At 39.2% G+C, this 17477-nt stretch overlaps 1 protein-coding gene and 1 non-coding gene across 2 annotated transcripts; both read right to left on the bottom strand.

The window, feature by feature from the left end:
- Positions 1–11716: 11716 nt before the first annotated feature.
- On the bottom strand, positions 11717–11857 carry LOC115930388 (U4 spliceosomal RNA). Its single transcript, XR_004067014.1, has one exon. It is a non-coding gene; the product is annotated as a U4 spliceosomal RNA (small nuclear RNA).
- A 5165-nt stretch (positions 11858–17022) lies between these two features.
- LOC101146227 (large ribosomal subunit protein eL39-like) lies at positions 17023–17189 on the bottom strand. The gene has a single exon (XM_055358024.1). It carries the CDS (start codon positions 17187–17189, stop codon positions 17034–17036), a length of 156 nt encoding a protein of 51 aa, XP_055213999.1. The 3' UTR covers positions 17023–17033.
- Positions 17190–17477: the final 288 nt, after the last annotated feature.

Here is a 17477-nt window from a genome sequence, read left to right as displayed (position 1 = left end):
TGAGACCAAGAACCCACCAATTCCAGACACAACAGCACATGCCTTGAGATGGGGCAGACTTGGGTTCCTATCTCAGTTCCTGGACACAATAGTTGCATGATCTCAGCATATTTATTCTCTCTGTGTCTTGGTTTCCTCAACTGTAAATTAGATTAGAATAACGTCTATCTCAAACAGGTGTTAAGAGGATTAAATAAGATATTCTAAGTTTAGCTCTGAACACAGTGTCTTACACAGAGTGAGTGCTCATTTTTGTTGATTTTATTTTTATTAAATAGCCCTATTTTAATCTATATAAGGTATGACCCAAGACGAAGCACTACTTAGCCTAAAGTATTATTGAATTGTTTGCCCAAACATTTAGTAGAGCCCATTGACATTATGTATAAGTGAGTCAATTACTTGGAAAATGGAAAAAAGGGAAAACTAGGTTTTTTCCTCAGAACCCTTCTATGGAAGGGTTTTCCTTGGAAGGATAACCCTTGGAAGATAACCCTTGGAAGGGCTATCTAGTGGATATTTATCCGCTAGAGCCTGGGTGTGACCTGGGAAGTCCTCACAGCCTCTTGCTCCGCAGAGAAAGAGGCCACTTCTCAGTAGTTAGGATAAAATCTAACCCCAACTCCTGTGTGGATGGGATGGAGATGGCAGAACAATCTAAAAAAAAGGTATTGCTGGCCGGGCGTGGTGGCTCAGGCCCGTAATCCCAACACTTTGGGAGGCCTAGGTGGGCGGATCACAAGGTCAGGAGTTCGAGACCAGCCTGACCAACATGGTGGTCTACTAAAAATACAAAAATTAGCCGAGTGTGGTGGCAGGTGCCTGTAATCCCAGCCACTCAGGAGGCTGAGGCAGAGAATTGCTTCAACCCTTGTGGCGGAGGTTGCAGTGAGCCGAGATCATGCCACTGCACTCCAGCCTGGGTGACAGAGCCAGACTCTGTCTCAAAACAAAACAAAAAACATATTGCTTTCTTTCCTTTTCTGAAGTTACCATAGTCCAGGAATAAAAGGGAAGCTGTTCAGGATGCCCATTTTAATTTTTCAATGGCTTGATTTTCAGGTATTTATGGTAAAGATACATACTTTCTTTTCCCCTTTATTATCAAAGGAGTATTTACTTGTAGTAAACTCAAAAATACTGAAGCGTCTAAAGTAAAAGATGATGGTTGCCCTTGCAACACATACTTTTAAACTCAGAAATCTCTCTTCTACTTCCAACTTTTATCCTTATGAGTATATTAAAATAAATATGAAAGTGTGTGAACAAAAGAAATTGGAATGCATTACTTTAAACTTAAATTAATTCAAAAGGCTAATTAAGTTTGAAATTATTCTAAATAACTCTAAGTGAGGATTCAACATTCATTCATTCATTCAGTAAAAAAAGGTGTTTCCATCACATTTTTGGCCTCATAGAAAGTTGCTCCTGAGGACACACTTCACTGGCTGTCTCCTCACTTCCTTTTTCCTTTGACCTGAACTTATATAAAGTGCCATTTGCAAACCATTTCTTCTTTTTCAGCCCTCAAAAACTCCAGCTCCTACGAAGTTATTCTATCCAGCTTTATGGGAGCCTACCGTTTAATGTGCTGTCATCTATGATCTCTTAAATTACTTCGTGTCCTTCGTTGAAGATTGCAGCACGTGGCTCACTGTCTCCTTCTTCACTCCGCTTTGGTCACCATTTTCAGCAACTGCGACATCCATGTGCTGTCCCATTCAACATCACACGTTCACAGTTTCCGGATCTCCTTCTTTCTAATGATCTTTTTATCTTCCTCCATTTCATCCTCCTACTTCCAGTCATGACTTCACCTTACTGTTACCAATAATTAGATTACCTTCTAAAACATTGATTGTTTCAAGCCTTTCCTCTCCCGCCAGTGCATTTACCCTTGGAACTCCTACTTATTGACTCTACAACTTTTTCAATATCCATTACCTAATGAATGGCTTCATTTCTGTCCCCGCCCTCACCACCTTTTTTTTTTAACTTTACTCTGTATCTCTACCCAGTAAAATGTAAGCTCCACGAAGACAAAAGTCTACTTTTTCACTCTTAACTCTAGTGCCTGGACCGGAATCATGTCTGATACATAGAAGGAACTCAATAAACATTACATAAATGCATGAGAGGCCAGGCGTGGTGGCTCATGCCTGTAATCCCAGCACTTTGAAAGACCGAGGCGGGCAGATCACCTGAGGTCAGGAGTTTGAGACCAGCCTGACCAACATGGTGAAACCCCATCTCTACTAAAAATACAAAATTAGCTGGGTGTGGTGGTGCACGCCTGTAATCCCAGCTACTTGGGAGACTGAGGCAGGAGAATCACTTGAACCCAGGAGGTGGAGGTTGCAGTAAGCCGAGATCACACCATTGCACTCTAGCCTGGACAACAGAGGGAGACTCTGTCTCAGTAAATAAATAAATAAATAAATAAATAAAATTCATGAATGCCTACTGCAGCCAAGCATTTGGCAAGAATAAAGAGACAAAAATAAAACCTCTACCCTCAAGAAGTTTAATCTATTTATGCATATGTATTTGCACATGCATGCACATTTCAACTATTTTTCCTTGAATCAACTGCCTATTCTTAGTTCGTTTCAAAAATAATCTTACATTTTATTATTCCAATGTCCTTATACTAGATTTGGAAAGTCTCTTACTAGTAATAAAATCTTTCAGCTTTCCAAGCATATCTTTTAGGTATATAAGTAATTGTGCAAGGCATTGAAAAATCCTAAAAATAATTAGCTATTTTTTAAATCTACTTGGTACAAACAACTATCAACTCAAAAACACTAGAAACTGATGATGTTGGCAATCAGTCTTCATGAACAGGACAGCATTCAGGTATGTTAGGAGTTTCATATTATTTTCATCTACTCTCATCTCTAGCCCCATTGATAGCCCAAATGGCACCATTGTGCAAAACAGAAAATTCCCCTACTCAAGACACTTTTTTGCCATCTCCTAGAAAATTGTTGTAATAACTATATAAATCTGCAATGATTACCAGTATGAATGGCTCCCATTAATGTTATACACTTCCACAGTTTAAAAATATTGTTCAGCCCACTATTTCCAAAATTTATTTGATCATGGAAACTTTCTGTATGCTACTTAAACATATCGCATGGAACTAACATTATTATTATTATTATTATTATTGAGATGGAGTCTCCCTCTGTCACCCAGGCTGCAGTGCAGTGGCATGAACTCGGCTCACTGCAACCTCCGCCTCCCAAGTTTAAGCAATTCTCCTGCTTCACCCTCCTGAGTAACTGGGACTACAGGCACCCACCACCATGCCCGGCTAATTTTTGTATTTTTTTTTTAGTAGAGATGGGGTTTCACCATGTTGGCCAGACTGGTCTCAAACTCCTGACCTCAAGTGATCTGGCCGCCTCAGTCTCCCAAAGTTCTGGGATTATAAGTGTGAGGCACCACGCCCAGCCAACATTTGGTGATAGATAATTTGAGAAGCATTGCTCCAGATTACCCATATAAAGTGATTAGTTTTAGGCCTATGGCTTTTATTCCAATTGTATATATTTGTAATATTATTCTCTGTTCTTTAAGGGCTAGACCTGGAGTCAAATGGACTTAGATTTGAAATCTAGCTCTGAAACTAACTTTGAATGAGTTATACAACCTCTCTAAGGATCAATTATCTCATTTGAAAACTGCAGATGGCAATAGTACTTCACTTAGATTACCGTAACGACTGCAGGAGACCTTGCTATGGTCTCTGAGTGTGCTAACATCATTAAATGGTAATTATTCTACTCATAATGTTCTTCAGGCTATCTGATTTATAGAACAGAATTACTTAAAAGAAGGTATGTTTGAATGAGGAAGCATAAGTTTGAAGGAGTAATTGTAAAAAATAAAAGCCAACTGAATTTTGTTGTAACTTCATTTTTATAAAAAAAGAAGTTGTTTTGAATTTTAACCAGAATTTCTGAGCTCTTCAATAGACAACATACACAAAACTCAGGTCATGTGTCAATATAGAAAGAAGACCCATGTTTAGCAAGTTTGGACTTCATGTTTTTGCCCAAAGTGAACACACATACTCCCATATTCATGCCGTATGGGTAATATAATCTCCCAATCAGAAAGAAAAATAAGGACATTAGCCTTACTTTTTGAGATGGGAGAATCACTAGAGCCTGGGAAGTCAAGGCTGCAGTGAAGGGAGATCACGCTACTGCACTCCAGCCTGGGGGGCAATGGCAGTGAGACCCTGTCTCAAAATCAGTAAATAAATAAATAAACAATAAAATGTGTGTGTGTGTGTGTGTATATATAAAATCCTTCCTGTAGGAGATTAAAAAAAAAAGAATACTAGTGACTCTTTACAAAAGAAAAAGGAAGAAAGAAAAGCAAACAGCCTATTAAAGAGCCCCAGTGATTCTCAGTCACATGTCTGTATCAGTCAGGGTCCTGATAGGAAAGGGATAGCACACCCAGCTGGGATTTTTAAAAAACATGTGCTTATTAAAAGGATTATTTACAGAGTTGCAGGTGGATTAAGGGATTAAGAGACCCAACAAGGGATGTTGAGGCATCCAGGGATTAGTAACAGTGGGAAGCCATTACCTTACACATCCGAAGGGCAGGAGAGGAAATGGTATTATCCGAACCAGTGAGAGTCGTGACCTTGGAGGAGGCCTCCAACAAGAGCCATGGCTGTCAAAGGACCTAGCTACTGTCAGAACAGTCAGCTGGATGAAGCCTCAGTGGGAGAAAATGCTCCAACCAGAAGCCCGAGGACAATGAGAGTGAGGAGACTCCCACCCCAGGGTCACCCCCGCTAAGGTGCAGAGCAGGGTGGAGAACGGATCTGGGGGCAAACTGAGAAAAATAACCTAATATCTAGCAAGGCCAAATATGAAGGTGATAATTTAGAGCCAAATAAGTCTCCATTACTTAATGGGAACAAAACTACATCTAATAAACAGCAGTATCTTGGGAAACAACTGATATAAATAGTACATTCTTTTAGCTTTGAACTAAAACTAATGAAAGGCATTTTAATGTACATCACTGATTTATAGATTCTCATTCTCTCCTTTATTGTAAAAAAAATTAAGAATTTGCTTTTTGATGCTGCTTCTTTTCTTTTTTTTTTTTTTTAAGTTTTTAAATTTAAAAAACAAGAGAGATATGGTCTCACTATGTTGCCCAGGCTAGTCTTGAATTCCTGGCCTCAAGCGATCCTCCTGCGTCAGCCTCCCAAAGTGCTAGGATTACAGGTGTGAGCCACCACACCTAGTCTCTTTGATGATTCTTTTTAAACTTTTTGTTTAGAAATAATTTTAGACTTACTGAAAAGTTGCAAATCTAAAATAGAGAGTTCCTGCATACTGTTTACCTGGCTTCCCCTAATGTTAATAACTTATATAAGCATAATACAATGATCAAAACCAGGAAGCTATCATTGTTACAACACTATTAACTAAACTTATTCATTTCACCAGTTTTCTCCGTAAAGTCCGTTTTTTTGTTTGTTTTCTGGCTCCAATATCCCACACTGAATTTAGTTGTGTCTCACTAGTCTTCTCCAGTCTGTGACAGTTCCTCATTCTTTCCTTGTCTTCAGTGACCGACACCTCTGATGAATCAGTTATTTTGTAGAAAGCCTCTCAATTTGGATTTGTCTGATGTTTTCTCAAGATTAGACAGAACTGCGTTTTTAGCAAGAATATGCTGGAGGAATGTATCTTTCTCTGTATAAAATTTTAGGGGACCCATGATGTTAATGTGTCTTAGAAACAGAGTCTTACTCTGTTTCCTAGATTGGAGTGTAGTTGCACCATCATAGCTCATTGTAGCCTTGAACTCCTGGGCTCAAGCGTTCCTCCTACCTCAGCCTTCCAACTAGCTAGGACTATAGGCGTGTACCACCATGCTCTGCTAATTTATTTATTTATTTATTTATTTATTTATTTATTTATTTATTTAGGTAGAGGCAGGGGCTCTTGCTATGCTGCATGGGCTGGTCTTGAACTTCTGCACTCAAGCAATACTTCTGCCTTGGCCTCCCAAAGTGCTGGTATTATAGGCATGAGCCACTGTACCTGGCCTGTTATTCCTATTTTAAAGATAGCAAAACTACATTCCCCCTCCCCCCTTTTTTTTAATTTGAAGAACTATTGGATTTTCAGAATATTTACAAATATAGTCATATGATTTTTGACAAAGGAATCAAAAATTTAAATTTGTTTGATACTAGAACATTAGATTGATTGTTTCTTTCGTAAGTCTTCAAGTGCTGGAAATATGCTGGAACAGTCTTTAAAAGCAAATGATAGCTCACTCTGAAGTACCAATTTAAGAGCATGGCATGGCTCCAAAACTCATTTAAGAAACCAAGTGGTTAATTAAACCATCAATCAGATTATTTGAGTGTTTTTTAATAAGTGTGCTGTGGTGCAGGCAAAAATGGTGGTGGAATATACTTTGAAAATATTATGTCATTATTTTGGGGACCAGTCCAATGATCATTTACTACAGATAAATAATGATAACATGAATAACTATAATGATGACAACAATTTTAAGCTAGTTAGGATAAGAATTTGTCAATTAAATTGTTGTTGAATACCTTCTGAATAGACGTTAAATTTGAGTGAACATGGAAAATGGCACATTATCTGAATTACATTTTTATTGGCATAGATAATAGTGTAACATTGCCCAAAATGACTAAGGATCAGAAGGCTAAACAGACCCAAGCATTAGATATGTGAATACTCAATAATTGCCTGCAATAAAAAGAGGGTTTAAAATAAGTTGTCTTTGAATTGTGATTTTTTATAATAAAAACAAGAATAAAAAAACTAAAGCTAAAGATTTAATAAGTGATAATCCTTTTAAAAGAGATTTTAATTCTGTACCCTGTCCATATTTGATTCCAATTCCCCAGAGGCAAACATCTTCAGCTCTTTTTAGCTCTTATAATATTTACTTCTATATATCCAAATACCCTTACACTGTGATATGGTTTGGCTGTGTCCCCACCCAAATCTCATCTTGAATTGTAACTTCCACAATTCCCATGTGTCCTGGGAGGAACCCAGTGGGAGGTAATTGAAACATGGGGGTGGGTCTTTCCCGTGCTGTTCTCATGATAGTGAATAAGTCTCAAGAGATCTGATGGTTTTAAAAACGAGTTTCCACACACAAGCTTTCTCTCTTTGCCTGCTGCCATTCACGTAAGATATGACTTGCACCTCCTTGTCTTCTGCCATGATTGTGAGGCCTCCCCAGCCACGTGGAACTGTAATTCCAATTAAACCTCTTCCTCTTGTAAATTGCACAATCTCAGGTATCTCTTCGTTAGCAGCATGAAAATGGACTAATCCAAAAATTGGTACCTGGAGAGTGGGGTGCTGCTGAAAAGATACCTGAAAATGTGGAAGTGACTTTGGAACTGGGCAACAGGCATAGGCTGGAATAGTTTGGAGGACTCAGAAGAAGACAGGAAAATGTGGGAAAGTTTGGAACTTCCTAGAGTCTTGTTGAATGGCTTTGAACACAATGCTGATAGTGATATGAAAAATGAAATTCAGGCTGAGTTGGTTTCAGATGGAGATGAGGAACTTGTTGGGAACTGGAGCAAAGGTGACTCTTGCTATGTTTTAGCAAAGAGACTGGCGGCATTTTGCCCCTGCCCTAGAGATTTGTGGAGCTTTGAACTTCAGAGAGATGATTTAGGGTATCTGGTGGAAGAAATTTATAAGCAGCAAAGCTTTCAAGAGGTGACTTGGGTGCAAAAAAAAAAAATTCATCTTTAAAAGGGAAACAGAGCATAAAAGTTCAGAAAATTTGCAGCCTGAAAATGGGATAGAAAAGAAAAACCCATTTTCTGAGGAAAAATTCAAGCTGGCTGCAGAAATTTGCATAAATAACGAGGAGCCAAATGTTCATCCCCAAGACAATGGGGAAAATATCTCCAGGTCATGTCAGAGAACTTTGCAGTAGCCCCTCCCATTACAGACCCAGAGGCTGAGGAGGAAAAAGTGGTTTCATGGGCTGGGCCCAGGATCCTTCTGCTGTGTGCAGTCTAGGGAGTTGGTGCCCTGTTTCCCAGCTGCTCCAGTTGTGACTAAAAAAGCCCAATGTACAGCTTGGGCCATGGCTTCACAGGGTGCAAGCCCCAAGCCTTGGCAGCTTCCACATGGTGTTAAGGCTGTGGGTGCACAGAAGTCAAGAACTGAGGTTTGGGAACCTCTGCCTGGATTTCAGAAGATGTATGGAAACACCTGGATGTCCAGGCAGAAGCTTGCTGTAGGGGCAGGGCCCTCATGGAGAACCTCTGCTAGGGCAGTGCAGAAGGGAAATGTGGGGTTGGAGCCCCCACACAGAGTCACTACTGGGGCACTGCCTAGTGGAGCTGTGAGAAGATGGCCACCATCTTTCAGATCCCAGAATGGTAGGTCCACTGACAATTTGCACCATGCTTCTGGAAAAGCTGCAGACACTCAACACCAGCCCATGAAAGCAGCTGGGAGGGAGGCTGTACCCTGCAAAGTCACAGGGGTGGAGCTGTCCAAGACCAGGGGAACCCACCTCTTGCATCAGCATGACCTGGATGTGAGACAAGGAGATCATTTTAGAGCTTTAAGATTTGACTGCCTTGCTGGATTTCAGACTTGTATGGGGCCTGTAGACCCTTTGTTTTGGCCAGTTTCTCCCATTTGGAATGGCTGTATTTACCCAATGTCCATACCCCCATTGTGTCTGGGAAGTAACTACTTGCTTTTGATTTTACAGGCTCATAGGCAAAAAGGACTTGCCTTGTCTCAGATGAGACTTTGGATTGTGGACTTTTGAGTTAATGCTGAAATGAGTTAAGACTTTGAGGGACTATTAGGATGGCATGATTGGTTTTGAAATGTAAAAAGCACGTGAGATTTGTGGGGGGCCTGGGGCAGAATGATATGTTTGGCTGTGTCCCCACCCAAATCTCATCTTGAATTGTAACTCCCATAATTTCCACATGTTGTGGGAGGAACCTGGTGGGAGGTAATTGAGTTATAGAGGTGGGTCTTTCCCATGCTGTTCTCTTAATAGTGAACGGGTCTCACGAGATCTGATGGTTTTAAAAATGGGAGTTTTCCTACACAGGATCTCCCTCTTTGCCTGCTGTCATCCTTGTAAGATGTGACTTGCTCCTCCTTGCCTTCCTCCATGATTGTGAGGCCTCCTCAGCCACGTGGAACTGTATAAGTCCAATAAACCTCTTTCTTTTATAAATTGCTCAGTTTCCAGTATGTCTTTATTAGCAGTGTGAAAATGGACTAATATACACTGTTATTTCTTGATTTTTAAACAAAGGTGTTTAATATTAGCTATTGACTTTTTACTATGGGAGGTGAGGATTTAGCTTACCTATAGTTACATACCCTCCTTCCATTTCCCCTTTCCTAACACATTATTGTGATTTTACCATAATTCTTGGTAAGATAATATTCAGTGTTTATAATACTAGGAGTATGTGAAAATTACTTGTAATTAAGCCATAGAAGGGGATTATGATTCCATTTCCTGCATTGAGCAACTTTTGGTTTTCCTTGGAATTCATAATTGTCTCTCTTTGCTTAGTTTTATATCATTAATCCTAAACTTCTCTGCTAGAAGTGTCACACCATAAAGTGATATAACAATTGCTATGTTTCCTTCTCTTTTCTCCTCTCCTTCCCTCCTTCCTTTTCTCTCTTTCTCTCTTTCTTTCTTTCTCTTTCTCTCTTTTCTTCTTTTTTTCCTTCTCTTTCTCTCTCTGTCAGCACTCCTGGTGCTCTCTCTTACTTCAATCTGGACTGGTTGCTCTCTCAACCAGCCTGCTGTATAGTTTTCTTTTTTCAAGACAGAGTCTTACTCTGTCACCCAGGCTGGAGTGCAGTGGCACAATCTCGGCTCACTACAACCTCTGCCTCCTGGGTTCAAGCAAATCTCCTGCCTCAGCCTCCCAAGTAGCTGGCATTCCAGGCGCCTGCCACCGTACCCAGTAAGTTTTGTATTTTTAGTAGAGATGGGGTTTCATCATGTTGGCCAGGCTGGTCTCAAACTCCTGACCCTGTGATCTGCTCTCCTCAGCCCCCCAAAGTGTTGATATTACAGGCATAAGCCACTGCGCCCAGTCTTCCTGTTGTACAGTTCTTATCCTGGGATCTTCCTTCACTTTCATACTGAGTATTCTGTTTGCTTTTCCTTACAGTTTATTGGCTTGCTGGTATTGGCGGGACCACTTCCTGTAGTATCTTCTTGGAAAAAGTAAATGAGAATTAAATCTTTTGAGACCTCACAAGTTTGAGAATTTCTTATTCTATCATTGCATTTACTTGATAATTTGGCGAGGTATAGAATGCTGGGTTTGAAATAATTTTTCCTCAGTACTGTGAAAGCTGCTTACAATTTTTTTTTTTTTTTTTTTTTTTGAGATGGAGTATGGCTCTGTTGCCTAGGCTGGAGTGCAGTGGCGCAATCTTGGCTCACTGCAAGCTCCGCCTCCCAGGTTCACATCATTCTCCTGCCTCAGCCTCTCAAGTAGCTGGGACTACAGGTGCCCGCCACCACACCCGGCTAATTTTTTTTTGTATATTTTTTAGTAGAGACGGGGTTTCACTGTGTTAGCCAGGATGGTCTTGATCTCCTGACCTTGTGATCTGCCTGCCTCGGCCTCCCAAAGTGCTGGGATTACAGGCGTGAGCCACCACACCCGGCCGCTGCTTACTATGTTCGAGCCTTAAAGCTGCTGTTGAGAGACCAGTGACATTCTAATTTCTGATGCTGTATATTTAAGTTGTATTGTTTTCTGTACTGAAAGCTTTAGGGTATTCTCTTTGTCCTAGTGATACGAAATTTCAGAAATTATGCATTTTCCCATCTATTAAATGGGTATTTGACGGGTCCTCTTAATGTGGAAAGATATATTCTTTAGATGTAGGAAATTGTCTTCAATTTCTGAAAAATAATCTTTTAAATTTAGTTTTCTCTTTCTGGGACTACTCTTAGTCATATGCCTGTCAGTACTTGTAGGTCATTTTCCTTGGGGTCATCAGTTTCCCAAAATAGGAATTCTCTGGGAGTGAAATGCCAGGCTGCCAGTGTTTTGAGGGCCCAATAAAAGAAAATGGCTGTGAAATTTCACCATTCAATATGTGAACACTCAACCATTCATCAACTGAAAGTGGAAGCCTCAAATTCAGAGACTGTCTCTCTGGTTCAACTTCACCAGAGAATAAGTTTCTCATCATACAGGTTAGAGGGCAAAGTAATCATTTGGCTGTCTAGGGTAGAGGAGGAGACATGGAGGTCACGTGGCTTTCTATAGACTTTCAACCAATTCTACTATTCTTGGTCACACCCTCACCTCCATGAAAGTTACCATGTACTTCCAAGTTCTGAACTTTTCCAGGGTCCTAGGGTTTGCTTTTTGTTGGCATTCCCTCACTGCCTGGTTTAGATTTCCTCTTCCTCAGGTTTCTTAAGTCAGTTGCTTTCTTTCATTAAAAAATTTCTATGCATCTGTCTCCACTACCATTTTTTCCTTGTGATATTTTACTTTTTGAATTCTTTACTCTTATTTGAGTATGATTAAGAGAGAAGAGAGTATGCAGGTTTAAAGAAGCTGTATCTACTATGTCTTTAATTATTACAAGGCTATATGTAATATATATATACACAATATTATATTCAGTCTCCGTAGAGACTGTCAAAAATTGCTAATGCCAACTATATTACAAGTCTTCATGGCAGGATATTGGGAAATGTTTTCAATTAGCAATAATTGTGCCTCGGATAAACCTCATTGGCTATGATACTGCCACTGTGCAAAGCTTATACGTAATACTTTAAATGTGGATTATGAGAGACTATAAGAAGAAACATTTTCAGTTGCATGAAATAAATAATCTGAACAAGAATCTTTGCTTCCTGTTATCTGAGATTTTTCATGTAAATATGCATTTTATAGCTGGAAGACCGCACAGCTTTACCACGTAGATTCATTGTTTAGCATATTTGGCAGTAAAAAACACAAAAGAAAAATGTTAAAAGTTACCATTCATACTCCCACCGTTTAAAAAGAATAATTTATTATACAAAGTAAAAAGTAAAAGTACAATTCCCACTTCCAGGAAGATGGAGTAGATATGCTTTTCCCTGTTCTTCTCACTAAGAACAACTGAAAACCCTGAATATTATATACAAAACAAACATAAGAGAAGACTGACGCTGGGAGAGAGGAAAGCAGACTGGCCAGGGACCTAGGAACCTGAGGATCAACATACTGGTGAGTTTCCCGGGGTTTTCTCTTTGGCTTATATATCCCAGCCCTGGAGCTTAAAAACCTGGCTACCCAGAAACATTAACTGGCATCGACAAAGCAAACAAACAAACAAACAATCCCAACAAAAGCCTGCTCTCTCTAGCCAAAGAAGTAGGAAAGAGGCAACCTACCAAAACAGAAATCTTTAAGACAATATTTATCCTACTATAGCCAAACACCACAGAAAAAACTGTGTCCCCACCCTCACCTGTGCCAGCGGAGGCCACGTGACAGAGCCTAGCCTTCCTGCCTCAAGAGGTTGTCACATTTATTCCTGTGGTAGGTAACAAGGCAGGCCCCCTGCTGTGTCGCTGAAGACCACATGGAGAGTCTGGACATCAACCTCCACCAGGCAGCAAAGGGGCTACATACCCCTTCCCACTGGGTTGGTGTCAAAGCAGGCCTATTGGAGTCAGGATTTTCACCATTACCCAGTAGTAATAAGACCACCCCACCATGGAGAGCTGGAACTCCCACTGCTGCCCCACTCTTGAAAATACAATTTATCAAAATTTGCAGCACACGGCTAAAGAAGTGCTGGGGGAGAAATTTTAGCACGAAATGCGTACATTAGAAAAGAGAAAAAGTTTCAAATTAGTAACCTATGTTCCCACCTCAAGAGCCTGGGGAAAAAAAAAAAGCAAAATAAACCCAAAGCAAGCAGAAGGAAGGAAATAATAAAGAGCAGAAATCTGTGAAATTGAAAGCAGAAAGCAATAGAGAAAATCAATGAAATAAAGAGCTGGTTTTTTTGTTTGTTTGTTTTTTGTAAAGGTCAATAAATTTGACACACTTCTAGCAAGACTAACGAAGAAAAAGAGAAGACACAAATTACCAATATCAGGAATAAAATGGGGGATATCACTACAGATTCTGCACCTGTCAAAAGGATGAGGAAATACTATAAACACTTTTCACACATAAGTTTGGAAACTTAGGAAAAATAGAACAATTCCTCAAAAAACACAAACTACTGTAACTCACTCCAAATAAAATAGATAATTTGAATATCTCTGACATTTTCAAGAAAATCAGACTCAAAATTTAAAAACTCCCAAAAGGCCGGGCGCGGTGGCTCACGCCTGTAGTCCCAGCACTTTGGGAGGCCGAGGCGGGCGGATCATGAGGTCAGGAGATCGAGACCATCCTGGCTAGCACAGTGAAACCCCGTCTCTACTAAAAAATACAAAAAATTAGCCAGGCGTGGTGGCAGGCGCCTGTAGTCCCAGCTACGCGGGAGGCTGAGGCAGGAGAATGGCGTGAACCCGGGAGGCGGAGCTTGCAGTGAGCCGAGATCGTGCCACTGCACTCCAGCCTGGGCGACAGAGCGAGACTCCGTCTCAAAAAAAAAAAAAAAAAAAAACTCCCAAGAAAGAAATGTCCAGGCCCTGATGATTTCAGTGGGAAATTTTATGAAATATTTAAAGAAGAATTAACACCAATTCTACATAATCTTTGCCAAAAAATAGAAGAAAAGGGGATGTTTACAAATTCATTTTATAAAACTACTATTATCCTGATACCAAAACCAGACAATGACAATACACAACACAAAAACAAAAACTGTGGACCAATATCCCTCATGAATATAGCTGCAAAAATCCTTAACAAAATATTAGCTAATAGAATTTAGCTAATATTTATTCCAGGGATGCTAGGCTGGTTCAATATTTAAAAATCAATCAGTGTAATCTCTCATGTTAACAGACTAAAAAAGAAAAGTTACATTATTATATCAATTATTGTAGAAGAAGCATTTATCAAAATTTGACACATTCATGATAAAAACTCTCAGAAAAATAGGTATATAGAGAAACTTCCTCAACTTTATAAGGAATATGTATATGAAACCTACAGCTAACATTATACTTAATGGGTAAAAAACTAAATGCTTTGCTTTTATGATGGGGAAAAAGGCAAGTATGTCCAACCTTATCACTCTTATTCAACATAGTACAATAAGGTATGAAAAGGAAGTAAGTACATAAACTGGAAAGAAAGAAATAAAATTGTCCCTATTTGCAAATGATATGATTGTCCACATATAAAGTCTTAAGGAATCTACAAAAACAATCTCCTAAAACTAATGAGTGAGTTCAGCAAGGTCACAGGATGTGAAATAAACATAAAAAAATCAATTGTATTTCTATACCAGCAGTGAATTCCTGGACACTGAAATTCAAAATACAATACCATTTTCAATGACTAAAAAAAATGAAATACTTAGGTGTAAATCTAAGAAAACATGTACAGGCCTTGTATGCTGAAGACTGCACAGTGCTGATGAGAGCAACTGAAGAAGATATACATAAATGGAGAGACATACCATGATCATGGATTGGAAGATTCAATATAGAGGATATACCAATTCTTTCCAATATTTTTCTTTTCTTTCTTTCTTTTTTATTTGTTTAAATTTTATATAAACATTTTAAATAGAGATGGGGTCTTGCTGTGTTGACCAGGCTGGTCTTGATCTCTTGACCTCAAGCGATTGTCCCATCTCAGCCTCCCCAAGTGTTGGGATTACAGGTGTGAGCCACTGTGCCCTGCCAGTTCTCTCCAATTGATATGCAGGTCAATCTCTTTTTTTACAAAACATTTTTTTTTTTTTTTGAGACAGAGTCTTGCTTTGTCACCCAGGCTGGAGTGCAACGGCACAATCTCAGTTTACTGCAACCTCTGCCCCCTGGCTTCAAGTGCTTCTCCTGCCTCAGCCTCCTGAGTAGCTGGGATTACAGGCATGTGCCACCATACCTGGTTAATTTTTGTATTTTTAGTAGAGAAGGGGTTTCTCCATGTTGGTCAGGCTGGTCTCGAACTCCTGGCCTCAAGTGATCCACCCCCTTGGCCTCCCAAAGTTCTGGGATTACAGGTGCGAGCCACCATGCCCAGCTGCAGGTCAGTCTCTGTAAGAATTCCTAGAAGGATTTTTGCAGATATGTATAAGATTATTTCAAAATTTTTATGAAGAGGCAAATACATAAGAATGGATTAAAATGAATTCGAAAAAGAGAAATTAGTCTGCTTAATTTCAAGACTGATTTTATAGCTATAGTAATCAAGAATGCATGGTGTTGTTGAAGGGAGAAACAGACAGACCTCAGGAACAGAATAGAGAACCCAGAAATTGCCCCTTACAAATATACCCAACTGACTTGATAAAGGTGCAAAATCAATTCAATAAAGAAAAAATAGTCTTTTCAACAAGTGGTGCTGGAGCAATTGGACATCTATGGAAAAAAAAAAAAAACCACGAAAAGAAAGAATAAAAAAAAAAAGAAAAAATACCTTTGGCCAAAGTCTTTTTTTTTTTTTTTTTTTGAGATGGAGGGAGTCTCGCTCTGTCGCCCAGGCTGGAGCGCAGTGGCGTGATCTCCACTCACTGCAAACTCTGCCTCCCGGGTTCACGCCATTCTCCTGCCTCAGCCTCCTGAGTAGCTGGGACTACAGGCTCCCGCCACTACGCCCGGCTAATTTTTTATTTTATTTACTTATTTATTTATTTTTAGTAGAGATGGGGTTTCACCGTATTAGCCAGGATGGTCTTGATCTCCTGACCTTGTGATCCACCCACCTCGGCCTCTCAAAGTGCTGGGATTACAGGAGTGAGCCACCGTGCCTGGCCGGCTTAAGTCCTACCTTATGCAAAAATTAACACAAAATGGATCATGGAATTAAATGTAAAATGTAAAGCTATAACACTTTTAGAAAAAAAATTATAGGAGAAAATATTTGGGATCTAGAGCTAGGTAAATAGTTCTTAGACTTGACACTAAAAGCATGATCCATAAAAAGAAAATTGATAAATTAGATCACATCAAAATTAAACATTTTTGTTTTGCAAAAGTTCCTAATAAGAGGATAAGATGGAAAGTTTCAGAGTGTGAGAAATATTTGCAAATTAAATGCAAATTAAAACTACAATGTGATACCATTACATAATTATCAGAATGGCTAGAATTAAAATAGACAACACCAAATGCTGGAGAAAATGCAGAGTAACTGGATTATTCATATATTTCTATTTTGAATGTAAAATAGTATGGTTACTCTGGAAACCTGTATGGGAGTTTCTTAAAAATTAAATAACTATCATACAACCCACTCATTGCTTATGTTTAGCCATTTCTTATGAACAAGGCTTATGTTCACACAAAAACCTACACATGAATGTTTATAGTAGTTTTATTTGTAATAGTAAAACTGGAAGCAACTCTCAGGTGGCCCTTTCACAGGTGATTAGTTAAACATACTGTGATATATCCATACCATGGAATACTACTCAGCAATCAAAAGCAATGAACTATTGACACATGCAACACCGTGGGTGAATCTCCAGAGAATTATGTGAGTGAAAAAAGGAAATTTCAAAAGGTTAAATACCATATGGTTCCATTTATATAACATTCTTGAAATGACAAATTGCAGTTGACACTTGAACAACACGGATTTGAACCACACGGGTCCACTTATGTTTTAATTTCACTTAAGTTTTTTTTTGTTTTTGAAAGGAACGGTCTCACATATTCATTACTGAATCTAACCTACCACTACAGATGCAGCAAATACACAGAGAAAAAAAATAGTCCCAATAAAACATGTACAACTGTCCAGATAGTGGTGACATTTTCAGCTTGATATGGTAAGATGGTCGTGACCTTGACACTATCTCACGTGCAATTCCTTATAGCCCCAGCTTGGTTCTTCTCCAATGTCTCCTTTTGGAGTTGTACCTGATTTTATTACCAGTTTTCATCCGAATCCACTGGGGAATGGGACGATTTTGCTTTTGTTTCTTGGCCAGGAAATGCTTAATCCTGAAAGTCTTGTGAGAAGACATGGTGATAAGTGGAGTCAAGCACACACCATCATGTCAGAGAAAAAAGAGAGCTATTTTTTTTCTAATTTTTATTTTTATTGCAATAGTTTTTTGGGTACAAGTGGTTTTTGGTTACATAGATAAGTTCTTTAGTGGTGATTTCTGAGATTTTGGTGCACACTTTTTAAAAAATTACACTTTTTATTTGGAGTTAAACGTCGATTCACATCCAGTTGTAAAAAATAATACATAGAGATCCCATGTACCCTTAACCAGGTTTCTCCACTAGTAGCATCTTACAAAATTATA

This window comes from Gorilla gorilla, chromosome 10, assembly GCF_029281585.2.
Source record: "Gorilla gorilla gorilla isolate KB3781 chromosome 10, NHGRI_mGorGor1-v2.1_pri, whole genome shotgun sequence".
NCBI lineage: Eukaryota > Metazoa > Chordata > Mammalia > Primates > Hominidae > Gorilla > Gorilla gorilla.
Note: the sequence above shows the minus strand (reverse complement) of the source record. Positions and strands in the feature narration are given on the sequence as shown.